This window comes from Carassius gibelio, chromosome A1 (genome assembly GCF_023724105.1).
Source record: "Carassius gibelio isolate Cgi1373 ecotype wild population from Czech Republic chromosome A1, carGib1.2-hapl.c, whole genome shotgun sequence".
Taxonomy (NCBI): Eukaryota; Metazoa; Chordata; class Actinopteri; order Cypriniformes; family Cyprinidae; genus Carassius; species Carassius gibelio.
Window position 1 is genome coordinate 29,992,248 of NC_068371.1, and position 27,882 is coordinate 30,020,129.

Here is a 27,882-nt window from a genome sequence, read left to right on the forward strand (position 1 = left end):
TTGCACTGCCTTTGAATCGACTTTATTGACTGATGTTGGTGTTGAGTTTTAACCAACAGATACATGAGACCAACATCCTTCCACAAACACAAAGTTCAGTATATGGAACATCCACCTTCCACAATCCAAGAAAGAGCAATTTTATTTTGTTTGACTCATTGAGCAATGTTTCTTCACAAGAATCAAAATGAAGACTATTAATTGACAATCAAAAAAAAAAAAAAAAAAATTAGTCCTTGAGTTTTGTTTTGCTTCAGTATGCTTGATTTATGATGGTCTAATGTTCAAATCTCTTCTTCAGCTCTGAGACCTTAATAGAAGCCTGAGTTTGCTCTTCTGAAGTTGATGAAATTGGCGATTTTGTACTTTGTTCTTCAGTTTGCAGGCCCGTCATTGGTCCCACGTTGATTTTGTGGTTGCTTATGGGAGATTTTAGAGATTTATCCTGCCCTCGGGAACCAGAAGAGTCATTCAAGGACTTGGACTGGAACAGAGCTACGGTAGACAAGACTTTCGGTGATGGAGGTTCAACGCTCTTCTTATCTGGCTCTTCTCTTGTGTCTATATTTACATTGAGAGAAACAGCAGAGGTGATGCCTTCATTTGTAGGTCCGTTTGCACCCAAATCATTCGTCGTCTTATGCTCTTTATGACTTTCTTCTTCTTTGTCAGGTTGTGTCTCTGTACTCTCTTCAATTACTGTCTCAGTTTCTGAGCTTTCCTCCATTGTTCCATTTATTTGTTCATCATTTTTCGACCAGCTGTCCTCTTGCACCTCTTGAGAACCCACTTGAGGATCTAGTGAAGCCTCTTCTAGAGCTCGTAGATCTGAACACAGATTTACCCCTAGCTCCGTCAAGTCCTTCTCTAATTCGTTAAGCTCATTTTCTGGACTGTCAGTCAGGACAGCAGGCTCCTCCCCCTCACCACCAGGCCCCTCCTCTAGGTCCTCCTCCCAGCTCACGAGACTCCCACTGTTTCCAAAAGAGGTACTTAGACTCTCCTGACTTGGGTTGGCCAGACTCCTCTGAAAAAGAAATGAAATGTTGAGAGTGTGGAAACGTCTCCCACCAACAGGTTTCCAGTGCTGGACTATTTCTGCAACATGTCAAGTTTAAAAAAATCAACAGCAGTCAGGTAAGGGTAAGGCTGACATGACACTAAATCACTAAAAATGATTTTCAGGCAGCAAAGCCAATTTATTTTCTTAGTTCACCATAAATATGTAGCCCTATAGCAATTTAATGATGCACTCACTTTTCCACCTTATACACACACACACATATAGTTGTAAATAAAAGGTCTGACTTTAACTATGCACTCATATGCTGTTTTAGGCCACATGAGTTATTTTATATAAAAGACCCCAACATAAGTGCTTCTTAAATTAAATTAAGTTTACCATGTATAAAAAAGAAATAAAATGAAATAAACACTGAGGTGTTTTAGGGGGAGTACTGAGGAACTCATGGTAATGATCCACTCAATCAGAAGTTCAATGTGTAAAAATGCATCAATTAAAAAATATTAAATCAAGCAGAAATGGATAATTTAAACAAATGTCCCATTTTCCATTGTGATACAGACATGCCATTTAGTAACAGTTACCCAATTCCTGGACATTTTTTTTTTTCTAATTAGAAGAAATGTTGCTATTATTATTTTCTATATTCTATATGTATATAGAAAATACCATGTGAAAAATATTCCACAGTTATAATGAATACCACACAGGGCTAAATACCTTCTGACTGTGATTCCAGTGTTAAAGACTGAATGGAACTGTCTGTAGAAGGTTATGTCCAGCACCGTTTAGATGTAATGTGTGAGAGGATCTAGGCCTTACATGAGAGATGAAGTCACTGCTGTCGGAGCTGAAGAGGTCGAGGCTGCGTGTGCTGTACAGTAAACCCGGCTCTCTGGAGCTCTGGGCACTCAGTGTGTCAAAGATCTCTCCGAGCAGGTCCATCTCCTCCGGGTCGGCCAACAGAGACAGATCATCATCTTCCTGTAAGTCACTGCTGGCAGAGCACTGCTCAGGGCCTTCTGTTGCACTGGGAAGGGAAATGCATTGTAAAACACACATGAAGCAGCAAAGCATCTATGTATCTCTGTTCTCTCGTCTCACCTGTCCTCATAGCCGGTGCTGTCGTCCTCTGTCTGTTCCTCATTGCCCTGGTAGCTGGGATTCTTGTTTGTCGGCCGACGTGGTCGAGACTGAGAAACAAAGCAGCACAGAAAGTATAAGAAAACAGACAAACCGTATTTAAAATGTTAAGTGCCTGTGCCGTACTGTGGTTGAACACAAGATGGAGCCATGAGTTATAAACACATTAGTCTCCTATTAGTGTAGTAATTTGAATCAATAAGTTGTTGTTCTTTTTACCTTTTTATTCATTTAAGGAAAAAAAAGCATCACAGTTTCTACAAACAAACCATATAAAGTAGCACGACTGTTTTCAACACTGATGATAATTAAACAGCAAATCAAACGGTTTCTGGAGTAATGATGCTCTGATCACAGAACTAAATGAAATTTTACAATATAATCTATTAGTAAACAGTTATTTGAATATTCCACAATATTGCTGATATAACTGTTTTTTTATCAAATAAATGCAGCCTTGGTGAGCAGAAGATACCCCAAACTTTTGACCGATAACTTACAGTATGTTATCTTTATAATATCCTTTTATGGTTAGTTTAGATGCCTTCAGGTGTCACTCACCCTGCCGAAGTGCTGTGTGATTGGTAGGCGGTTCTGAAGGCAATCTGATTGGATGAGGCGATACGTGTGCGTTCCACAGACAGACCCGCCCCTCTGTAGCATATGAGGTTCGGCTTGGTCCTGAAAGGAAAAATCCAAAAATGTAATATACACACACAAACCACATTTTTTATTATATGCTGTTTAAGGAATTTAAACTCACCTTTGATGACAGGAGGTTTTTCAGCCCAAATTTGCTATGATATTTGGTCTGAAAAATGGAAACCATATGGAAAGTATGTAATATGTAATAATAATCAAATGTGGATTCTAAATTAACATTATAAACATAAACTTCAAATGTTTTTTTTTTTTTTTTTTTTTTTTTTTAAGTGACGTGGCATGACATACAGCCAAGTATGTCCCATACTCAAAATTCATGCTCAATACTCACTGCTTTGTTAGCTGTAGACTTCCATGTCACAATCAGGGCTCCACCCCCTTTCTGTGGGAAAATAAAGTGTTTTATTTTTTTTTTTATGTAAGTTTGTTTAAAAGCAGCTTTTGGCAGTCTAATCCAATTCTAGTTAATTTGTCAGAGCAGAAATGGAACGTCAAACAAACGTCGAACGTCTCTGCTGTAAACTGAACATTACATTACTAGATCATATATGTAATCAGTGTATAATGAGAATAGTGTGCACTGTATGCATACTGCAGATGTGGTAAGAGTTGTATGGTTGTCTGACATAACCTTGTTCATACTTCCTTTAAGAGTAAAACGTACCTTTAGGTTTCCCACCAATTGCCGACGCAATTTAGAGCTACCTGAGAGGAATCACAAGCAGAAGGGATGTTAAAAATGAGCAAACAAAAAAACTAGTCTGATTCTGTAATGAACATAAAGACACACCAGATGAAGCTCCACACTGAAGCACCTCCTCCTCAAACACATCATCCGGCTCTTTGCCCTGGTTCAGCATTTTCAGCCGGCCGTCAATAAACTGAGAACAAAATGAGATTATAATGGAAGATACCATGGAACATGGCATAGTCTGTTTAAATGTCTTTTTCTCTTATTATTTTCCCCTCCATTGTAAAACTCAAATTCCATTTGCTATTCTGTATTAAAGATTGGTTTGATGCATACTTTGTAACCAGTCTTGTGAAAATGGAATACAGTATGTGGATGCTCAAACAGCCAATGCTTTTTTTTCACACGAACAATCGTAACACTTCAGAAAACTTGAAGTACATTTGGGTGCGTTTTAAAGTTTTAATCTCAACATCCTCAGACCTCATTCAGAGCAAAAGAGCAGCATTAACATTCTACAAAACATATCCACAAAAAAAAAAAAAAAAAAAAAGCTCCACAGGAAATAGGAAGCCATGTGGGTTTGGAACAATATGGTCAATGTGATGGGTGAGTAAATTATTTTTGGTTGTATTCTTCCAAAACATAGGTGGAATTTACTAATATTTTCCACCATACTTCTCCTGTTAATCAATCACAGTACATTTAGACAATTGTTTTGTATTAGTTTTCTTAAATGTTTAAGTTAGTGCTGTTAAATGATTAATAGTGCTAAATCACATCCAAAATAAATGTTTTCGTCTACATAATATAAGCGAGTTGTATATTTATTATGCGTATATATAAATACACACAAAAAACATTTGTATATATATATATATATGTGTGTGTGTGTGTGTAAATTTAGATTCATATATAATTTATATTATAAATATAGTATTTTATATATAAACAAAAATTATTATTAAATATATTCATGCATGTGAGCATATTTATACTAGGGCTGTCAATCACTTAATTTTTTTAATCTTATCAATCACACCCTTTTTCTGTGATCAATCGCAATTAATCGCATATTTCATAGACCATTTGTCTTGTTTCAAATGTTTATTTTTGTCATCATTTGCTATATCCAGCAAAGTAAAGTTTGAAAGGTGATTCTCAAAAATCTGTATTTTCTGCACGTTTTTTTTCCAAGATAAATTGAGATGTCTTTCCAAAAAAAGGACACTTAGAAAACTCCAAAAGGAATGCATTTGAATGCATTCACTTACAGGATCATTGGACTGCAAACTTTACCAGAGTTTAGTGGCTTAAAATTATCTGGTCGCAAGCAGAGAAGCAAAATTGGGTAAAGGGTTAGGATAGAAATTGTGCTTCAGTAATTTTGCATTAATTGCAATGTATCGCATGCATTAACAATAAAAGCCCTTATGTATACACAAATATACAGAGTGCACACATATATTATGTAAACAATTTTTTTGGTCTTAACAATTTGACAGTGCTAATAAGGCACTCATTTAATGTGCCAATTTGCATATATTTCCAGTACAAAAAAATATGAACATTGGAAAAAGTCAGGCATAAAATTCATGTTTTATTTCAATTGACATGGAAGCAAAACATTGAAACAGCATGAAATAACAGTGGCCTGTAGTGTCTTTCCTAAAGAAAACTTCTGATGTTGTGGCTGTGTGTTTGCAGTTACCTCTTTGAAGCATTGCAGGTGAACCGCGCTCTCCAGAAACTCCCGCATGCTTTGAGACTTATGACTCAAAAACAACTCATTGGAGAACACGACCGGCCCTTCCTTCAACATTCGAGAGAGGAGCACTGCAGTAAGCATTTAGAAAACTCAAGGTAATGTTTATATGTGGATGTGTGTCACTCACGGCAGGTGACTGTAAGGCATCTCTGTATCCTCCGAACAGCAGAGCCTGCGCTCGGAGGAAAGCGTGCGCGACCCCTGACCCGGCCGATGCTGCCTGTCTCTTCAGCCTGACCTTCAGTCCCGCCACCTGCAGCAACAGAGTTCGTCGTAAACCTCCTCGTCATCCTTTGTGTCAGAGATCTGCGAGGAGGAAAAGAGTCTCACCACATCGGCCGGGATCTTTTTCAGGTCCTCGTGGGGCGACTCCAGGGTGTTGGTGTCCACGTTCAGTATGACCACGTCCTCCAGAGCGCGACTCCTCACTTTCTGCCGCACACAAACACACAGAACGAACTGTAATGTGAGTGTTTGTGTGTCAAAGGGCTGGTGTGAAAGAAACCACAGGAAGAGGGAAGCGTCTTACTTCTGCCAGGCTGGAGTGAACTCCGATGAGGTACGGCATCGGTGCACTAAAATAATGAAATGAGTGAAATTAGGCAACGTGTGTGTGTCTGTGATTAATTATCGTATATGTATAGATCATGAATCTAATATGTTGCTTTTACTTCAGTGTTCTTTTTTTTACCATATTGTTCAACAAACTAAAACGTTTTAGTAAACCAAATTAAACTCAGTTTCAGTTCTACCCAAAAAAGCCACATTTCATCAGTACTGGTCAACACAGGTTGCTGCTTGTAATCAAAATAGTATTTTGTACGTTTTTCTTATTGAAGACTTTTGTAGCTTGGTGATTTTGAACGCTTTTAATCTAAAGCCCCTTCGAAATATAAGAAAGAAATGAAGAGAAAGAAATATCTCTTGGGTGTCTAGCACTTTAAGTTAGTTTTGAACGTATTAATAATAATGTGAGTTTAAATCATGGTTTTGGAAGTTTTCTGAGACCCCTGGTACTGACACCACTGCTACAGCTTATTTTTATTTTAAAATGTGCAGCACTTCAACTTCTGCTCTTTTAAATGTGCTACAGTATATCAATTAATTTTGATTTTGTACTGTGTGTGTGTGTGTGTCTCACCAGCAGTAGTCCAGCAGATGAGGCGGCAACACTGGTATGAAGATGTGCTGCCAGTACATTGGGTACAGCATCCCGTTACATGCGTGTATGCAGGCCGTCAGCTAAACACACACAAACAAAACTATTAATTGCTGATTGGTGCATGTTTAATGGAGCTGCATTCTGACTCAAAGTAACACAATACATTTTAGTTACTAGTGATCTGCCCTCAGTGAAAGTAAATCTTTTTATTTTCATCAGAAACCGAATGATGTACTGCGGCTGGTTGGGACAAAAACTGTGATTTGTCGCGTATAGATTCATGTCACTCCTGGTTAGGTGTTAAGGCGTTTTCACAGTAGGGTTTCTGATGAGGAACCAAATCCATTTGACATTTTTCAGTTTGCTTGGTCAGTGTGAGAAGTTGCACGTATACAATTCCCAAATGGTCATCAAGGTAATGATGTGTGTTGTGCTTGTTAATAGCATAAAGCACTTGAAAGAGTTGCTTTTAAATGGACGCTTTTTATGAACTGGGAGGATGCATTTTTATCCAAAGTGAATTACACTAAAATAAATGATTATTTTATTCAAGGAATTTCAGTACATCGAACCCATGACTTTGGTGTTGCTAGCACCATGCTACTACTGTTGTGGTAGCCTTGTGAACCAAGCATGATCAGTTCTGATTCACAAAGGCTGTTGAATATTGAACTCACAGTGCTGAGTTTGCTGCAGTAAATGAGAATTCGTCTCTCGAACAACATGCTGGCGAAGAGCTGCAACAGGTTTCCCACGTCCACCGCCACCACCAGCTCCGTCAGGTTCCTCTGATACACAGACAGACAAACATACTGCTCAAATGTTTGGGAAAATGAGGGGAAAAAAAGAAAATATTCTGAAATATATATATATATATATATATATATATATATATATATATATATATATATATATATATATATATATATATATATATTATATTAATATTATTATTTAATATATATATTGTAAAATGTAATTTATTCCTGTGATCAAAGCATCATTACTCCAGTCTTAAGCATCACATGATCCTTCAGAAAAATTTTGATTATTATCAATGTTGAAGTTGTGTTGCTTCATATTTTTGTGGAAACCGTGACATTAGAATAATTTCTAAAAGATCATGTGACACTTAAGACTGGAGTAATGATGCTGGAAAGTTAGGCATTTAAATATATATTTTTCATCAAATAAATGCAGCACTTTAAAAAAAAATAATAATAATATTTTATTGTTTTTTTTTTAATTGTATTTTTTTTTTTTTTTTTTTACCAGTAGTGTATAATAACTGTGGAATAAAACAGCAAGAAATAAAAACCACACATAATAAAACCTAAATGGAAATATGGAAGAACTCACACTTTCTGGAATAGAGGGCAGGGCTTTGGGATCTGGTGCGATAAAGTATGGGATCTGATGGAGAGAAACATCATTCACCAAACATAAACAGTCAGTACCACGAAAGCAAGGCCTCCGAGTTAGTCTGCATCAAGGTTTTAGATGAATGCTTTGCCAGTTTTCAAGGACCCATTAATGATTTAGTTAAGCACTGTTAGGGATCCAGGGTTAGTTGTGGAAGCTGGATTAGTTTGATTTCACACTATGGATTGTATTAGGATTTATTAGACACTGGAGTGAAGGTTTAGTCCGGCCGGCTGGTTTTAATGCGGATCAGGGACTCACCCCCTCTGACTCCTCCCCTTTAGGGGCATGTCCACAGATGCCAGTCATCTCACTTCCAATCATTAGCTTCCCTCCCTCAGTGAAGAACACACCAACCTGATTGTGATGTCACACATGATGTCATAAACGGAACCTCCACCAGCCAATGAGCACTTACCATCTGAAGCGTGATAGAGCCATTGGCCGGAGGCACGGGGTGTTTGTAGAGGACCGACAGCAGCTCTTTCATTTCCTTGGTCTGGCCAAGCATTTGAATGAATGAAATGGTGTTAGCTTAATGGCTTCATAAATGTGTAAAATCATCAGGAGACCATTAAAATCATACCTGTCCTTTCGTTGAGTAGTCAGCCAGATTGTTCAGAAGTTTGTAGAAGACCTCAAACCAGGGCAAATAACTGTGTTAAGAGAGTAACCGCACTTTAGTGTGGTCAAACAACTGTGTAATTAGAGCTAACTATTCAAATGTAAAATCAGGTTATAACTCTGACATACACCTAATAATGAGACCGGAAAACTAAAAGTGAAATTGATTGCGGCCATGAGAAGCAAACTGTTAAAGGGGTCATATGATGTTGCTAAAAAGAAAATTACTTTGTGTATTTGGAGTAATGAAATGTGTTTATGCGGTTAAAGGTTCAAAAAGCACTTATTTTACACATAATGTACATTATTATTTATTCTCTATGGCTCGCCTTTCTGTAATGCATCATTTTTTACAAAGCTCATCTGTCTGAAAAGTGAGGTGTTCTCTGATTGGCCAGCTATCCGGTGTGTTGTGATTCGATGAAAGCCTCAAATGTGTGACGGAAATGTTACGCCCCTCACCATACTGTGATGACGTATGTCAGAAACAATAAAACCCATTACAAATGAGGCTTTTGTTATATTCAGTGTGGAAATAATTACTGATTATAATGACTTCCACTGTTTTATTGTATCATGCTGCATAAATATAATACCATGTCTGCATTTATGATCTGCTCAAAACTGTTGTTTGAGACATCAGTGGCAGATCCTTTTCATATGTAAACATACTTGCATAATGTGAGACACAAGTGCCATACTGTCCTTGCAAATATGGAATTGTCTCACTTTATAGGAAATATAATCTGTGCATGCTCTTCCTGAATGTGTTAATAAAACATTACGTTATAGGCCACTCTCACAGAAATGTGTGGACGAGTCTTAACTTTGATAAAGAATATCGGTAGCACTTTATTTTACAGTCCTGTTCCTTATGTACATACTATGTACTTATTACAGTAATTACAATAACTATGTAATAACTAGGTACTTACCCTAAACCTACCCCTAAACCTAACCCTACCCCATGTAGTTACCTTGTATTACCAGAACTTTCTTAGATAAGTACACTATAAATACATGTAAGTACACGTACTGTAAAATAAAGTGCAACCAGAATATCTCTTTGGATTTGGACTTTAGTCTTTGCAACTTTACAGATATTATTCATGCACCAAGAGCTTGTAACACTTAAAAGAGAAATGAAAACTTGAAATTACATCATATGACCCCTTTAATCAATCAAAGGGGCTTCACAAATGAGAACCAGTCAACAATCATTTCTTTTTGGGTGTATTTTGTGCATTTGCGACCTGAGGATGCATAAGCAGGTCTGAGAGCTGGATGTGAGTCTGCAGAAACCGAAGCGCTGGCATCCTTCCAGATCAGTCAAGACGAATGTAAAGTGCTGCACAGCAACAGTGTCCTTCACTCTGTCAACCAACCAAACAGCCTCAGTCTATCACTCATATAAGCTAAGAAGGCTTGAGCATCCATCTTTAATAATGAATTAATGATTTTCACCTCTCTATGTCGTAAGGGAAGCAGAAGCGAGGCAAAGACTGCAGAGCCTCCTGTGTGAGAACAGAAGAAACACAATCAAATAAAGGCTCTATATACAGTGTGTGTGTATATATATATATATATATATATATATATATATTATTTTTTTTTTATTATTTTTTTTTTTTTTGGCTTTCCCAAATAACCTTTCAATGCACAGTTCCTAAAAGAGTAAGAAACAAAATCATTAGAACAATTAAAAAATCTAAATTCACTATAAAGAATGGTAAGATTTCATGAATGTTAAAGTTTATTTGTGGAACCGATGCCATAAGAGTACACCAACTGAGAAATAGTTTTAAATTCAATATCTGATACTGTTCCATGGAGTAATATTATTTGACAATTGATTGACATTAGGCTGTCACTGAATAAGCAAAGTTGTTGCAGAAACTGATTTTCTTTAAAATAACATCTCAAATGAATCAGATTAGGAACCTTATTTTTTATTTATTTTATATGCATTTATACATGCAGTTATTTATTTGTGCATTGGATTATATTTATTATAATTTTCCCTAATTCTTAAAATTTTAAATTATGCAAACATTATGCAAAACATCATGGTAAGCAGAGATTTTATTTATTTAATTGTGCATCTATTTATTCATGCAATCGTTTATTTTTGCAGTGTTTCCATTCCTTTCTTATATATTCTTTAATAAAAATAAATACAAACAGGAAAGAACCACATTGATTCTCGAGTACTAACCTCATCATTAAAGTCTTCAGGGAACTGAAACAGCACATCAGGATCTATTCAAATAGAAACACACACACACACACGGGTCAGTCACATCAGCTCATTTCTCAACTAGAGGATGTGGTTAAAGTCAGGTCAAAGTTAGCCACGCAGGGTAACCAGTCCAGCTCAGCCAGACCTCATCTAGACCCAGTCCAACCCTGGCAGTCCCACCTCTCTTTAAACTGTCAGTGTGCTTCCTTTCACCCGTAGTATAACAGATCACAGCATACTAACTAGTTCCTCAAGCTTTTCTCATTCTGACGAATGTATCTGCCCTGCTGTGTGGTTTTTCTGGTTTAGTCATGTGACAGGAAGAGCCATTCTCAGAAGAGACAGTTTGCAAGTGTGTGTTTATTACATCAGTTAGTTAGTTAGTGTGTGTGTGTGTGTGTGTGTGTGTGTGGGGGGGGGGGGTACCCACCTTTATCTCTGGCGATTGGACATGAGGCTTGAAAGAACCAGTAGAATGTTTTTTCGGGGTTTTCTCTGAGAACAACAAAACCATGTGCAAAAACAGTCATCATAATAAAACTAACAAATCACACCAGAAAAACGTTTCACAGGACTGATGTGTAGAATAAACACTGTCAGAATGAGCAGCGACTGAATGTGAGTGATCAGCTCTGAATCATTTTCTGCTATTTCTTCTCACAAGATCTCAAGATGGTGCTTCATGAGCAGGATGTGGTTGACTACTAAATTAGAAGACGTGCATTGTCAGAAAATATTTCCAGTCATGAGTTTGACCATCTGTCTAAAATATAATTATGAAAATGTAATGATCTTAACAGCATGTCTGTCTGCTAAACCAATCAAACGAGATTTTTAAATGACAAACATGAGCAATGTTCAACTGAGATCTTTAAGCGCAGGATTTGTCAGATCGAAGCACTGTTTGAGGCGTTGTTTCCCAGGAGAAAAATCAGACTGCAATTGAGTCATACTAGATCTTATTCATTAGTTTCCCTTCCCAAGAGATGAGAAACCAGCAGATGTCGTGTTGAAGATGTATGTTTGTGTTTACATATTGATAGTTAGTGTGATTCTCCACACCTGTGTGAACTTCCACTAAAAATCACCAAAACAGCAGCTGATTCAAACACATCGAGACTTAAGAACCAATGAAGGAAAGTGCACATGGAGATACTTGATCTGATATTTTTCAAATTCAGTGACATTCAGAAGCAAAGCGGATTTGAGGACACAATGTATATTCACAGCCAGCTGAAATGATGAGGGACGGAGAAGTGATGCCTCTGCGAGTAAAGGTGTTCAAGCTCTCCATCTCTACTCCTGCAGATGTCAACTCAAAACTCTCCAAATGTTGCTGTTTTTGTCTTTTTTGAGTTTATTCACTGAATTGTGACATGATAGGAAACCTTGCATCCGAGAACAACTGAGCGAGGAAGAGGAAGTAAGCAGCAGACCACAAAGTGAGCAAACAGAGAGAAATCGACAGACAAACAGAGAGATTCTTACTTTATCCTGGAGCCCATGATGCACTTGTATATTAGGGCCCATTCGGGGGTGTTCAGGGTGTCAGCAGACCAAAGTCATTAGATCCTTTATTGACATGCTTCGACATACATACTCCTGCACACACACATCCTCACATCAAACAGCCAATTCCGCCAACTAGCACAGAACTTAAGTCAGCACTTCCTGATCTCTCTGTTTGTGTGTGTGTGTGTGTGTGTGTGTGTGTGTGTGTGTGTCCTACATGACTTTTGCCGGTCTAGTGACACTATAATATCCACTTTATAATCCCATATTCTCAATAAGAATATTTAGCCTTTTGGAAGATCTTTTAGGTTGAATGGTTTCAGAAACTCACTCATTTTAATGCTAGAAAGCTAGAATTGCAAAATGCTCAATCATTTTTATATGTAACATTTAATGCACTTTTATTATTTCATATACATATAGTTCTATGCTATGTTGTTGTTATACTTTTATATTATTTTTACAAACCCTATTCCAAAAAAGTTGGGACACAGTACAAATTGTGAATAAAAACAGAATGCAATGATGTGGAAGTTTCAAATTTCTATATTTTATTCAAAATACAACATAGAATACTTGTTAAATGTTTAAACAGAAAATGTATCATTTTGCATAAACACATCTCAAAACAGTTGGGACAAGCCATGTTTACCACTGTGTGGCATCCCCTCTTCTTTTTATAACAGTCTGCAAACGTCTGGGGGCTGACGAGACAAGTTGCTCAAGTTTAGGAATAGGAATGTCGTCCAATTCTTGTCTAATACAGGCTTCTAGTTGCTCAACTGTCTTAGGTCTTCTTTGTCGCATCTTCCTCTTTATGATGCGCCAAATGTTCTCTATGGGTGAAAGATCTGGACCGCAGGCTGGCCATTTCAGTACCCGGATCCTTCTTCTACACAGCCATGATGTTGTATACACAGCCATGATGTTGTAATTGATGCAGTATGTGGTCCGGCATTGTCATGTTGAAAGATGCAAGGTCTTCCCTGAAAGAGACGACGTCTGGATGGGAACATATGTCGTTCTAGAACTTGGATATACCTTTCAGCATTGATGGTGCCTTTCCAGATGTGTAAGCTGCCCATGCCACACACACTCACGCAACCCCATACCATCAGAGATGCAGGCTTCTGAACTGAGCGCTGATAACAACTAGGGTTTTCCTTGTCCTCTTTAGTCCGAATGACATGGCGTCCCAGTTTTCCAAAAATAACTTAAAATTTTGATTTGACCACAGAACAGTTTTCCACTTTGCCACAGTCCATTTTAAATGAGCCTTGGCCCAGAGAAAACCTCTGCGCTTCTGGATCATGTTTAGATATGGCTTCTTTTTGGACCTATAGAGTTTTAGCCGGCAACGGTGAATGGCACGATGGATTGTGTTCACCGACAATGTTTTCTGGAAGTATTCCGGAGCCCATGTTGTGATTTCCATTACAGTATCATTCCTGTATGTGATGCAGTGATGTCTAAGAGCCAGAAGATCACGGGCATCCAGTGTGGTTTTCCGGCCCTGACCCTTACGCACAGAGATTGTTCCAGATTCTCTGAATCTTTGGATAATATTATGCACTGTAGATGATGATAACTTCAAACTCTTTGCAATTATGCTCTGAGAAACTCCTTTCTGATATTGCTCTACTATTTTTCGCCGCAGCATTGGGGGAATTAGTGATCCTCTGCCCATCTTGACTTCTGAGAGACACTGCCACTCTGAGAGGCTCTTTTTAAACCCAGTCATGTTGCCAATTGACCTAATAAGTTGCAAATTGGTCCTCCAGCTGTTCCTTATATGTGCATTTAACGTTTCCGGCCTCTTATTGCTACCTGTCCCAACTTTTTTGGAATATGTAGCTCTCATGAAATAAAAAATGAGCCAATATTTAGCAAGACATTTCAAAATGTCTCACTTTCAATGTTTGAAATGTTGTCTAAATTATATTGTGAATAAAATATAAATTCATGAGATTTGTAAATTAACCCATTTCTTTTTACTCTTTGCTCTTTTACTATTTAGGAATTGGGTTTGTAACTGGCCTGTCTCTATTTGTGTTCATTCGTACTATATAAGCTAAACTCACACTTTCACCTAGTCATGGTTGAAAACACATAAACACATGTCAGGGGAAACACTGGAATAGACTTCCTCTATTGAGTCACTGCTTTTCCACTCTGTTTTTATGCTCTCATCATCATTGCTTATGTGTTTGCTACGTCTCTGTTAGTGAAGGGTGATCAGCATTAAACTGAACAGAATTCTGACAGTTCCTTTGACTAATATTGTCACTGCATTGAATGTGCTTCCAATTTTTGGTCCTTGTTTTGTGAGAAATGTTTCCCTCTAGTGTTCACTGGAGGAGCAGCATTTTACTTGTAGAAAATGTCCGGTCTTCTGAATGCAAGTACAGTCTTATTTAAAATGGTTAGGCCCAGATGATATTCCAAGAACATTCTAAATTGAATTTCTCAACTTGATGTGGAAGCTCATTTTGATCAGAGTAAAAAATAAATAAAAGACTTTGTTATTAGGACTTTATGTCTCACAATTTCTTACATTCTCATAATTGTCACTGTAATTGTCTATTTAATTTATGGAATTGGAAATAAGAATCTTTTCTATTGGGAATAAGATCCTGTTTCTTGTCTCGTCATTCAGTTATGACTTACATTATGCAAATCAATCACTTCAAATCATCAGAACTTGACAAAAAGATTGAATACTTTGCATTTCTTATTATTACTGTCGCTTGTTTATCATTTGTGCCATTAAACCATTGTTAAATATTACATGTTTTGCCTATTACTGTCACTTGTTTAACATTTCTGTTGTAAAAAATGCATTGTTAAAAATTAGCCTACATGTTCAGCTACTTCTAAACTGGTACTCTCTGAACGTTAAAGGTTAATTTGAAGCCTTGCGCTACAATTCTTCTGTGAAATGTCAAGCCTGCCTTTTTAAATTTGATTGACCATTTAAAATGTTTGGGTAAGCGCTGTTAGACAGCTAGAAATAATTTATACTTCACCACTAATAATAAAACAATACTGACGTTCAGTTAAATTTATTTCAAGAACGTTTGTTCATAAAGTCATATAGAACGAAGATTTGTCATGTGTTTATTCAGTAAATCCATTGTGATTTTAAGCAAATGAGACACAACTAAAATGAGAATCACACAGGAGTTTGAATGGACTTTCTCTGTTTAACAGCACTGGACTGAGATGATGTGGCATATGATTTAAAAATGGAGGAAGGAAGCTAAGGTGGAAGAGATGATGATCAGGCGGCCTCCTCTTCACCCTCCTCCTCAAATTCTCCCTCCTCTGCAGTAGCATCCTGGTACTGCTGATACTCGGACACCAGGTCGTTCATGTTGCTCTCGGCCTCTGTGAACTCCATCTCATCCATGCCCTCGCCGGTGTACCAGTGCAGGAAGGCCTTGCGGCGAAACATGGCGGTGAATTGCTCCGAAATGCGTTTAAACAGCTCCTGGATTGCAGTGCTGTTGCCGATGAATGTGGCAGACATTTTGAGACCACGAGGTGGAATGTCGCAGACGGCGGTCTTGACGTTGTTGGGGATCCACTCCACGAAATAGCTGCTGTTCTTGTTCTGCACGTTCAGCATCTGCTCGTCCACCTCCTTCATCGACATGCGACCACGGAAAACGGCGGCCACAGTTAGGTAGCGGCCGTGGCGCGGGTCACATGCAGCCATCATGTTCTTAGCGTCGAACATCTGCTGGGTGAGCTCTGGGACGGAGAGCACGCGATACTGCTGACTCCCCCTGCTGGTGAGAGGAGCAAAGCCAGGCATGAAGAAGTGCAGACGAGGGAAGGGCACCATGTTGACCGCCAGTTTGCGAAGATCGGCGTTCAGCTGTCCGGGGAACCTCAGGCAGGTGGTGACGCCGCTCATGGTGGCCGAGACGAGGTGGTTGAGGTCGCCATACGTGGGTGTAGTGAGTTTGAGAGTGCGGAAGCAGATGTCATACAGGGCCTCGTTGTCAATGCAGTAGGTCTCATCCGTGTTCTCCACCAGCTGGTGAACGGACAACGTGGCGTTGTAGGGCTCCACCACCGTGTCCGACACTTTGGGAGACGGTACCACGCTGAAGGTGTTCATGATGCGGTCGGGATACTCCTCGCGGATCTTGCTAATGAGGAGCGTTCCCATGCCTGAGCCTGTTCCTCCTCCCAGTGAATGCGTGAGCTGAAAGCCCTGCAGACAGTCACAGCTCTCGGCTTCTTTACGGACCACATCCATCACCGAGTCCACCAGTTCAGCACCCTCTGTGTAGTGACCCTTAGCCCAATTATTTCCAGCTCCACTCTGACCTACGAGCAGGACACAAAAACCAGTAACACTTCATACCCAAACCTACAAAGTATAATCCTGCATATTAGAAAACTGCGTTATGGTAAATTGTTTTAAATCCATACGGTAGAATCCTTAAACACCATCTCATTGATAAGCCACCTTGAACAGGAAATGCTCAAAACCTCTGCCGGAATCAAAACAGGTATGCATGCAATTAAACATTTTTTTGTTCTTACGAATTCGAGGGACAGTCTGCGAACAGGTACTAATTAATATAATACAAGTCCTATTTATCTGTCTATATATATATATATATATATATATATATATATATATATATATATATATATATATATATATATATAATGCATATCAGTTCCTTGGTCTCTGAGGGTTTTGTGCGAACTTAATTTCTGCATGAAAGTAAAAGACCCATATCAGAGGTATCTTAAACATTCAGAAATGAATTACTGCAGCTATACTTATTTGTCAAATATAGGTATTTGCATGCAATGAGATGCAAGCGGAAGGTGATTATTTACCAAAAACAAAGTTGTCAGGTCTGAATATCTGCCCAAAAGGACCGGAGCGGACAGAGTCCATGGTTCCTGGCTCTAGATCCACAAGGATGGCGCGAGGGACATACTTTCCCCCTGAGAAAACAGACAACCAGAGAATGAACCTCAAACATTAGGTTTTTTTGTATGTTGTAGCTCTTTGTTTGAAGATTCTGCACCTGTAAGTATATTTGAGAGGCTGAACTTTCCCCTCAATTAATAATCTTAATAACAGTTTCTTAAACTGCTCGATCCAGGTATCAGGCATGTGACGTTCCCTTGTGCTAAACCTGTGTGATATGCCTACCAGAGGCTTCATTGTAGTAAACACTGATGCGATCCAGCTGCAGGTCACTGTCTCCATGGTAGCTGCCAGTGGGGTCAATACCGTGTTCATCACTGATCACCTCCCAGAACTGAGTGAGAAAAACAATTAAAATAAAACCAAAATTCTCAATCTGATGCGGTGTAATAGGACTGGGGATAACACATCATGATAAATATTCACTGTAGTAAAATAATAATAATAATAATAATAATTGTATATATATAAATATATATATATATATATATATATATATATATATATATATATATATATATATATATATATGTGTGTGTGTGTGTGTGTGTGTGTGTGTGTGTGTGTGTGTGTGTGTGTGTGTGTGTGTGTGTGTGTGTGTGTGTGTGACGACAACTAGCCCAGCAGTCTCCCTTGTACTACGACAATATCTCTTTAGTTCAAAATGACGGCAAGGGCAATGTAACATATCCGGACACTATTTTAAGCTATATTAAGAGTTAATTTGTTGGAAATTTAAAGACTTATATAGAAGGAAAACGGGAAGATAAGAGCACCCACCCCATGAACAATGGTAAATGTCTACGCAGTTATATGCACACTGAAACAACAACAACAAAACCTTCCAAGACAAATTGATATTTTCTATTAAACGTGTTGGTATTATAGCTTATTCATAATGATCTTGCGATATTTTGACGATTTTAAACCGACTGACAGCGCGAGACAGCCGCCACACCCCTCTCTGACATCTCAACTATTATGACGTAATGAAGAACTCGCTGACCCTTTCGCGTTAAGGATGCAAATCAATTCTCAAAACTAGACATACCTAAAATAAGAACATCGAAACGAATGGTGCTTTGTCGAAATAACAGCCTCTTTATTTTCGTTTACCTTCGCTCCGATCTGATTCCCGCACTGGCCCGCCTGCAGGTGCACGATCTCGCGCATGCTGACCTCAGATGTCCAGCGACTTGTCCAAATGTCCAGTGGAAAACGATAAAATCTCAACAGCTCGTTATCACACCCTCTCCGGACGACTCTAACGAGACTAGTGCGCGTTCCCGTGAGCCTGCTTCCAGCCGTGCTGCATGATGACGCAATCCCATCTCCATGACAACGGAGCGGATGAGACGGTCCAGCGTTCTTTCATCTTTCTCCTGTCAGCCTCCTATTCCTTTATGGATTTTTATATGCAGTGAAGTGAATTAGCAGCGATGTGGAAATTGAACACAATTAATATTTTTCCTTTAATTTTTTCATCATACGGCAAACGTTCTGCACCGCCTCGTCCACTACGTTGTCATAGAAAAGATGTAATAATACGTGTTTAAAAATGGTTTCTAGAAAGAATCATCCTTTTTTATATATTTATTTTTTACAATAATTAGTCTGGCTTTCTGAATTGCTATGTGGTTGGAGATTAAAACTGAATATTTAATTACAACTGTTTTGGTGTCTGGATACTTTAAACACCGGTGCATTGATCGTTTTGTAAAGAGCTGACAAAAACTAATTTAAAAGAGGTCCTCCAGTGACCTTAGAACTCCTGTTCTCTCACTAAACAAAAAATAAAAAAAATAATTTAGTATTTCAAATGTCATTCCAGTGCTGAAGTTTAAACATTTTAATGACCCAAAAAGATCAACAGGGTGTTCTAGTTTTCCATCTGCCAGTTTTCCAAAGACTAAATTTATACAGCAGATATTTCCAGATAATCTATGTGAATTTTACAGGGAATAGACAATTAGTTCATGGACTTACAAGACTGTAGAAATGTTTGAAGGCCTATTTTATATTATGCACTTTATGTAACATTTATTCATGATATGCATCATTTGAATGCTGACTAACACTCACAATAAAGTCTGATGATCATGGGCACACACCTGTGTAAGCAGCTTTCAGACACGACTTGCTTCTTTTCTTTATACTTTAAATCTATCTTTAGAATTTATACTTTAGGCAGCTTCTAATGCATTAATTTAAGGGGGGGGGGGGGGGGGGGGTGAAATGCTCGTTTTCACTCAATATCCTGTTAATCTTGAGTACCTATAGAGTAGTACTGCATCCTTCATAACTCCAAAAAGTCTTTAGTTTTATTATATTCATAAGAGAAAGATTTCCCGGAAAAACACGAGCCGCTGGAGGCGTGATGTGTGGGCAGAGCTAAAGAATCATGAGCGCCAGTAGGCTTTTGCGTTGAGAGCGTTTGGAAGCTGTGACATTACTGTGAGGAAAAAAACATCCCAAACAAACCATGGCTAACAGTCAGATTCAGCGTATATTTATGATCCAGAATCAGATCCAGAGGCTGAAATTTAACAAGAGCAGCATCAGCAACGACGTCTCTATGTGGTATGTACTGAAACTGTATATATTTGCTTAGCGGTTATGGAAAATGACTAAGTTACACTTTGTCGTCTTTTTTTTTTTTAATTATTATTTTTTTTTTTAAGCTGTACATGTGGAAAGTGCAGTTTGATGACAACATCGCATGTTGTTTACTTGATGTGCTTACGAGCCGATAGCTAAGTTAACAACACAGAGATATTTGAAGCAGTTTTACTCACCGCATGCGGTTCCAACACACGATCGTGACCCTTTTTCGTTGGGACTGCATTATCCTTAAGAAATAAACGATGTGCAAATCCGGCGTCAAACTGGGCCTTGTTTGTAAAACAAGCATCTTCAAAATGCAGGGAACAAACACAAACACTTGCACAACTCCTTCGATGCTCTGTAAAAATAAACTCCATCCACTGGTCCCTTAATGCTGTTTTTTTTTTTTTTTTTGGTAATCTGTGCAGGGTTGTCTTGCCCTGGCTACCAAAAACACACATCTTTTGTGACATCTCGGTCTCTCACTCTGATCAGTGAATGTCTGTTGTGCTCTCAGTGCTCTGCTATACGGGAGCGCGCTCTTCCGGCAGAAGTGCCCTTAGGACCCATATAAGGAAATTCCGCTCCATCTAACGTCACACAGAGCCATACTCGAAAAAAACTTTCTGAAACTTGTGACAAACCGGAAGGAGTATTTTTGGAACAGAAATACTCCTTCAAACGTACAACTTATTTTTTGAAACTTTGTCCATGTTTAGCATGGGAATCCAACTCTTTAACAGTGTAAAAAACTCAGTATGCATGAAATAGCATTTCACCCCCCCCCCTTTAAGGACAAATGTCAAAAGGCAGATTTTCAGGTGAAGGGTAAATTCCGCTAAATGAGCGTCATGTCTGATTTACCCCAGGCATCACATAAACCAGAACTGCTATTGCTTGCCAGTATTTCCTCAAATGTAGCTACATCACCAAACAGTGGTTGTTCGCTGTGTGAGAAAAAATATAATTGAATGGACTTCAAAAGTCAGATGATTAGTATATTGTATATTAAAAATATTATCTCCATTCAACAGGAAAAAGAGAAACAGTGCTACAACATACAGCCACAGCCTCCGATGAATTCAACCAGCGATAGAATACATGAACCCTCTCAAGATCTCAGAGGAGGATTACAACAAAAACAGCAAACTTGTTACAAACATGAATGTGTTTTTGCCACAGTCCCGCTCACCAGACACATTATCCCTCTCTCCAGCATCTCCACTCCTATGTTTCTCACAGAAAATGGAGGAATTGGTGTATGCTGGGACTAAACTTTCCCATTCTTTTGCTGCAAGCCCCCAGATATCAGCAAAAAAAACAGCGTGCCCCCCAACCACCAAAGCCTGTGGGCCCTGCTCCTGTGAGAGCTCTCCGACCGCTGCCACAACGCCAGGGCCCAAACCCTCTATCTGCTGAAGGTGAACCAAAAACAACTGATAGCAGCTCTCAGTGATATGTGTCGGGTCCCCGCTATTATAGCAGCAACATTCACAAATGCTTACAGAACAAGCGGGAACCCAGTGTGCCTGTAGCTTTCTCTATTGCTCTTTTATTGTGTGACAGAAAGTCTAAGGCCATCTCAAGCCGAAGGGCAAACTCATCTAATCTGCAGCCTATTATGCATCAAACTAAGATTGATGTAAAGACACAAAGCACTGCCATCAAGTTAGCATTTTTAAACACTCGCTCACTAAAAAATAAATCATTTCTAAACAATGACTTTAAAACCACAAACAATCTGGATTTTATGTTTCCAAACGAAACATGGCTACAAGACAAGACAAGACAGCTGCAATGCAACAATCCTAAATGAAGCAGCCCCTCCTAACTTCACTTACATGAGTGTTTGCAGGACTGGTAGGAGAGGTGGGGGTGTAGCTGCTATATTTAAAGATGTCTATCAATGCAAGCAAGTGTCATTTGGTCAGTAATTGTCTTTTGAATATCTAGGGATTGTGCTGAAAGGTGCTCAACGCATTCTGTTCATTATTATTTACAGGCCTACAAAATACTTTCCAGCCTTTGTTGAAGAGGTCACAGAAATGTTATCAATTATTTCCTCAGAGTTTGACTGTTGCAATTGCAGGGGATTTTAATATTCACATAGATAATGCAGAAAACAAAACTACAAAAGAAATGATAACGGTTCTAAACACTTTTGACCTGATTCAGCATGTGCATGTCCCCACACACAAAGGTGGTCACACATTTCTGCAGACTCTGTTGATCGTCTCCTTGATTCCTGTGACTAGTCATGAGAGCCGTGGGAACGGAGCAATGCTGGTGAAGTGATTTGGAAATGAGCGACACCTGCTCCACTCACCGGTCTCAAGTCCCACGGAGGTGATCGAAAGGATACAAAAGAGAAGCGACGACAGTGAAGGACGAGGGAGGACCAGGCCTGGGCTTTATTTTGTGTTTGGTTTATTTTATTATTAAAGTTTTATTTGAATATCCGCCAGTTCCCATCTCCCTTTTCCTGTGATTGTGAAGATTTTATATTAATACACTGGTACTGAAACCCAGGAGGAAGGAGGGACGTGCTGCCAAAGATCCCTCCCCACTAGGGTGAATCCCCGGTGCCATCAAGCAGGCAAAGAAGTCTGCTGCCATGGACGCTCGAGGCGGTGGGCTGGAATGAGTTGCCTGGGATGGATGAATTCGCTGGCGACCGCCCGCGATGTGGAGGGGCAGCTGCCATAAGTGAGGGAGCGGAGGAGTCGGCGCTGTTCGCCATAATGGGGAGGAGCAGGGAACAGGGAACTCCTGCCGGCTGCCCGAAAGCGGAGGAGCCGTCGCTGTGCACCGAGGGCTATCCCGTGCCGCATCCAGTGTACAGAGCATCACTGATTATAAAAGGCTCTGTTGTATTTTGTTGTGCTATCCAGTGACGACACAGTGTTAGAACTCTTGTTAAATATCATTATGTATGATGTATGTATGATGCCATTCAGCACTGATAGATCTTTTCTATTTCAGAGACTGAAAATCATTGATAAACCACAAGGTTACTGTAACATATTTAAACAGTAAGAATAAATAAAAATGCATCTGTGACTTAATATTGCTTCGTATTTTTCAGTGGGTTGAAAGTTCTCATTAAAAACATAGCTTTCTTCTCATCTTTGTGCATTTTCAGATGTTGTGCATATTTCTGAATTTTTTTTTTTTTTTTTTAACTTCATAATATTGGTTGTCTTCTCTTGTTTCAGAGTTTTGCCCCAACCCCAGTTAAGCAGACCTGGGCAGCTGATCAAGGATCAGCAGAAACTCTGCAGAACATTGATCCTTCAGCCCAGGACTAGACACCAGTGTTGTAAGTCATTCTGTCTCTTTATAGTGCATGTTCAGAACATATTGCAGGAGATCTCAACATTGTCTCTGTTACGACCCTCTTAAAATGGTCTAGGGGTAAAAGGAGTAACATTCAAAAAAAATTGTGGTAAAACCTGTAAAACTGATGGAGGCAGCAAGAGACAATGCAGAGACACTAATTGTCAACAAATGTGATTTATTGTACAACGTGAAAATCCAAATAACTACCAAAAAGAATATAAATCATTAAAGACACAACCAATATATACAAATATTTACAACTCAGAAAACAAACAAAAAGAATACAAATAAACCCAAGAGAAAGAGGACGCTAGTGACGCCAAAAGAAAAAAAGAAACAAAACAAAAACACTTCTAACTTATTTTAAACCTCTAACCTAACTAAAGAAAAGAAAGCTAATCTTCACCGCCAGGCGCCATAAACTTCCCTATTCTCAACTAATAAAAATCAAATATACAGAGGGTGGCGTTCACCTCTTACCTAGGGTGTCTAAACAGATCGAGTTACCTAAATGTTGCACAATGGAAGTCGCACGACATCTTTCCTATCCACCTTCCTCTTGGGTAAGGAGTAAACGTCTTAGAGCCTAAGCTCAGCAAAGCTCAAAGAGCAACGCCATCCAAGTCACAAAGTGACAAATAAACAAACAAAAATAGCAAATCAAAAAGAGGTAAGGTAAAAGAAAAATGTCAAAACAAACCAATAAAAATTTGGCATAAACAAAGAAACAAATCAAGAAACAAGTAACATAGCCGCAAAAAACCCCAGAAAGCAAAAAGGTCTTCAGTTCACTTCCTTGCATGTCCTTTTATCTGATGGTAGAAACTTTACTGGCACTGGATAGGTCGGTGTCACATTGATTAATGAAGACGGACAGCTTCCAGAGCCAATCAGCAGACAAGGGAGGCGCCTAAGAGATTGACAGCCAAGGATGGAAAGAGCGAGAGAGAAAAGCAGGCACTCACAGGAATTTTTATGGATGTAACACTCCCACCCTTAAGAACAAACTCGTTTGTAAAAAATAAACACCATACCCAACTATGCTCTTGAGAGAGCATCAGCTAAGACATTCTCTGAACCCTTCTTATGTCTGATTTCTAAATTGTAGCTCTGGACAATAAGAGCCCAGCGCATTAAACGCTGATTGTGGTTGCACATTCGAGTTAAAAACACAAGAGGATTGTGATCTGTATAAACCACAATCGGAAGACTACTGGAACCAAGGTAGACTTCAAAGTGTTGTAATGCAAACAATAAAGCAAGAGCTTCTTTTTCAATTGTGGAGTAATTCAGCTGATGTTTATTAAACTTACGAGAATAATAACTAATAGGATGTTCTATCCCATTCTCTTCCTCCTTAATAAGAACGGCACCAGCACCCACAGCGCTTGCATCAACCTCCAATTTAAAAACACGAGTACAATCAGGTGCCATTAAAACAGGTGCATTACACATCAAAATTTTGACTGAATCAAAAGCATGCTGACTCTCAGCAGACCACTCATAAGTTTTAGAAGGGCTGAGTAGTGAAGTAAGAGGACTCACAATCGTAGAGAAATTCTTGCAGAAGCTACGATAATAGCCTGCCATACCCAAGAACCTCCGCAACTCTCTACGGGTAGTAGGAACCGAAAATTCCATCATTGCCGTGACCTTGGCCTCTACTGGTCGTACTTGGCCTTGACCAACCTCCTTACCCAGGTAAGTGACCGTTGCTTTGCCAAATTCACATTTTGCTAGGTTAAGAGTTAAATTTGCTTTAACCAGTCATTCAAATACTGTTCTCAACAGTCCAATGTGTTCTGTCCAACTCAGCGAATACAACACCAGATCATCAAGATATGCATTGCAATTTGGTACATCATGTAAAACTATATCAACGAGGCGCTGGAATGTTGCTGGGGCATTTCTAAGCCCGAAAGCCATTGCTGTATACTGGAGGAAGTTATCTGGGGTTACAAAGGCTGAAATCTCTGAAGCTTGTTGGGTGAGTGGAACTTGCCAATATCCTTTCAGCATATCAAGCTTTGTAACGAAACGTGCAGAACCGATGTTATCTATACAATCCTCCATTCGAGGTAACGGGTAACTGTCTGGCACAGTCACAGCATTTACCTTACGGTAATCAGTGCAGAATCTGAAGGTGCCATCGGGTTTGGGAACAAGCAGGCACGGAGAGCTCCAGGGACTGCAACTGGGCTTGGCTAAATCATTTTCCAGCAAATACTCTACCTCTTGACGCATAACAGATCTTTTTACGGAGTTAACCCGATAAGAATGTTGCTTAATAGGACGAGCTCCATTCACCTTAATATCATGTTTCAGGACATTTGTTTGTGTAGGAACATCACCAAACAGACATTTGAAATCAGAAAGTAATGTTACAATGTCTATCCTCTGATCCACAGTCAAATGATCAAGATAGGAGTGTAGATCTTCTAAAATCTCTGAGTTTGCTAACCTTGCACCCTGCTGAACAGCCTGGCGAAGCAACACACCATCTGTGTCCACACCCAAGATACTAGGAGATGGCGTCAAATCCACAGCCATCAGAAGAGACCGCGGGCCCTGCAGTCTGTTCCACAGCACATGCGGTTGACGACTCTCTAGTATGATAAGCTTTTAACATGTTTAGATGACAAACACAGGTTTTTCGTTTTCGATCAGGTGTGTACAACATGTAATCAGTTTCACTCATTCTCTTTTTCACAACATAAGGACCAAAGAAAAGAGCAGACAAAGATGATCCTGGGACAGGTAACAGCACAAGCACTTCATCACCTGGTTGAAATGACCGCACTACCGTTTTCTTATCGTATTTACTCTTCATGTCTTTCTGAGCATTAGCAAGCGATTCTCTAGCTTGCGACCAAGCAGTATGAAGACGATCTCGAAACGTGCATACAAAATCCAATACATTAGTGTTTGAACTCAACTTGGGCTCTAAAATCTGTTCTTTAAGAATTTTGAGTGGACCTCTAACTTGGTGTCCGAACACAAGTTCGGCTGGGCTGAAACCAAGAGATTCTTGACTGGTCTCTCTGACAGCAAATAAAACTAAGGGAACCCCCTCATCCCAGTCTTTGGCAGTGTCCTGGCAATGTTTCTTAAGCATTGATTTAAGAGTTTGGTGAAAACGCTCAAGTGCACCCTGACTCTGCGGATGGTATGCACTTGAGACCCTGTGAGAGATTGCCAGTGATTCAAGTACTTGTTTAAAAAGTTTTGATAAAAAGTTTGTACCTTGATCGGTTTGCACTACTTTTGGAAGTCCAAAAGTGGAAAAGAATTTCACCAATGCTTTTATTGATGACAGGCGCAGTGATTTTTCGTAGTGGAATCGCCTCTGGCAATCTGGTAGCCACACACATCATGGTTAATAAAAATTGGTTACCAGACTTAGTCTTAGGTAATGGACCAACGCAGTCTACCATCACATGTTCAAACGGTTCTCCAGTCACAGGTATAGGAGACAAAGGAGCAGGTGGAATTCTCTGATTCGGTTTCCCGACAATCTGACAGGTATGACAAATACTGCAATAATGAGTGACATCTTTTTTTAATCCTGGCCAAAAGAAATGGCTCAAAATCCTATTATAGGTCTTCGTAACTCCTAAATGACCAGCTAGCTGGTGATCATGAGCCAAGCACAAGACATGTTGACGATAGGAAAAGGGGACAACAATTTGATAAACAACATTCCAGTCTGAATTCTTGTCAACATGAGAACACCATTTTCTCATCAATAAGTCATTGTCAATAAAATAAGCAAATTTATTTTCCTTAGCTCCATCAAGGGAGAGAGCAGAATTAAAAGAAGTCACAAGAGTTTTATCCTCCTTCTGCGCAGCAATAATTCTCTCACGTGACACTGGTAATTTGAGTAAATCTGCATCAGACACAACTACACCTTTATTCTCAGTCTTTGAACCATTTTTCTTTTCAAGATTCATATCCAGTGATGCGTCACCTGACAACAGTGGAAACATGAAGGAATTAGACAGATCACCTACATCACCTACTCTGTGCGACTGAGCACGTGTGACGGCGCAGGCTGGAAAAACATCAGGGTAAGTTTCAGACAGTACCTCGAACTCACAAAATGCATTTGGTTCATCAACAACTTCAATAACAGGCATTACCTTTCCTCCTGCCAGGTCATTTCCAAGGATAAAATCAACACCCTTCACTGGAAGTGAAGGACACACAGAAACTCTTATGAAACCAGTACACAACTCGCTTTGTAAGTGCAAACGATGAAGCGGGAATTTCACACAACCCATCTCAATGCCCTGAACAATCACGCTAGAGCAACAAAAAGTGTTGTCAGACAGCTGTAATTTACCTGCCAAAATAAATGATTGCATGGCACCAGTGTCCCTGAGTATTCTTACTTCTTCCTGGTCCTCTCTTATCCCACTCAGTGATATTAACCCTTTCGACACAAAGGGTCGATAACTCTCATCAATTCTTTCCTCAGAATGCATAGCGACTACAGATTTAAGAGCTTTCACAAACCCCACGCTCTTTGGTTGTGGTTGCTGCTTGCACTTCAACGCCAAGCAATCTGCGATCATGTGCCCTTTTTTGTGACAGTAAAAACATTCACGCTCCTCTTTATTATGAGGGGGACTAAATCTGGAACGTGACATTTGAGATTGCGAAATGTCAATCTGTAACTTTTCAGGACGTGCAGAAGCAAATACATTCTTGTGGGTTAAAATAAACTCA

General features: G+C 39.3%; 2 protein-coding genes across 4 annotated transcripts in view; both read right to left on the bottom strand.

Moving 5' to 3' along the window:
• Nucleotides 1–6: 6 nt before the first annotated feature.
• On the bottom strand, nucleotides 7–12,406 carry LOC128018013 (DENN domain-containing protein 1B). 2 transcript variants are annotated; one of them, XM_052603417.1, is made up of 23 exons: nucleotides 12,225–12,406; nucleotides 11,167–11,231; nucleotides 10,713–10,756; nucleotides 9,962–10,011; nucleotides 9,751–9,870; nucleotides 8,460–8,529; nucleotides 8,292–8,372; nucleotides 8,135–8,209; nucleotides 7,811–7,864; nucleotides 7,129–7,239; nucleotides 6,431–6,531; nucleotides 5,819–5,864; nucleotides 5,620–5,721; nucleotides 5,417–5,542; nucleotides 5,233–5,334; nucleotides 3,621–3,711; nucleotides 3,495–3,535; nucleotides 3,162–3,212; nucleotides 2,931–2,978; nucleotides 2,729–2,848; nucleotides 2,129–2,217; nucleotides 1,847–2,054; nucleotides 7–1,027 (listed from the first exon to the last, which is right to left on the bottom strand). In XM_052603417.1, the coding sequence occupies exons 1-23, from the start codon at nucleotides 12,239–12,241 to the stop codon at nucleotides 278–280; spliced, it is 2,562 nt and encodes an 853-aa protein (XP_052459377.1). In that variant the 5' UTR covers nucleotides 12,242–12,406; the 3' UTR covers nucleotides 7–277. The 2 variants fall into 2 exon arrangements, with proteins under 2 accessions (XP_052459377.1, XP_052459383.1); XM_052603423.1 differs by lacking the exon at nucleotides 8,135–8,209.
• A 370-nt stretch (nucleotides 12,407–12,776) lies between these two features.
• LOC128018075 (tubulin beta-4B chain-like) overlaps nucleotides 12,777–27,882 on the bottom strand; it is a 238,394-nt gene continuing 223,288 nt past the window's right edge. The window contains exons 1-4 of one of the 2 annotated variants that reach the window (XM_052603458.1): nucleotides 18,325–18,490; nucleotides 17,434–17,542; nucleotides 17,112–17,222; nucleotides 12,777–16,586 (exon numbers count right to left, since the gene is read on the bottom strand). In XM_052603458.1, the coding sequence (XP_052459418.1) occupies nucleotides 15,529–16,586; nucleotides 17,112–17,222; nucleotides 17,434–17,542; nucleotides 18,325–18,381 (1,335 nt within the window). In that variant the 5' untranslated portion in view covers nucleotides 18,382–18,490 and the 3' untranslated portion in view covers nucleotides 12,777–15,528. Of the gene's footprint in view, nucleotides 16,587–17,111; nucleotides 17,223–17,433; nucleotides 17,543–18,324; nucleotides 18,491–27,882 lie in introns of those variants that run through there. The other variant, XM_052603463.1, reaches the window with a different exon arrangement.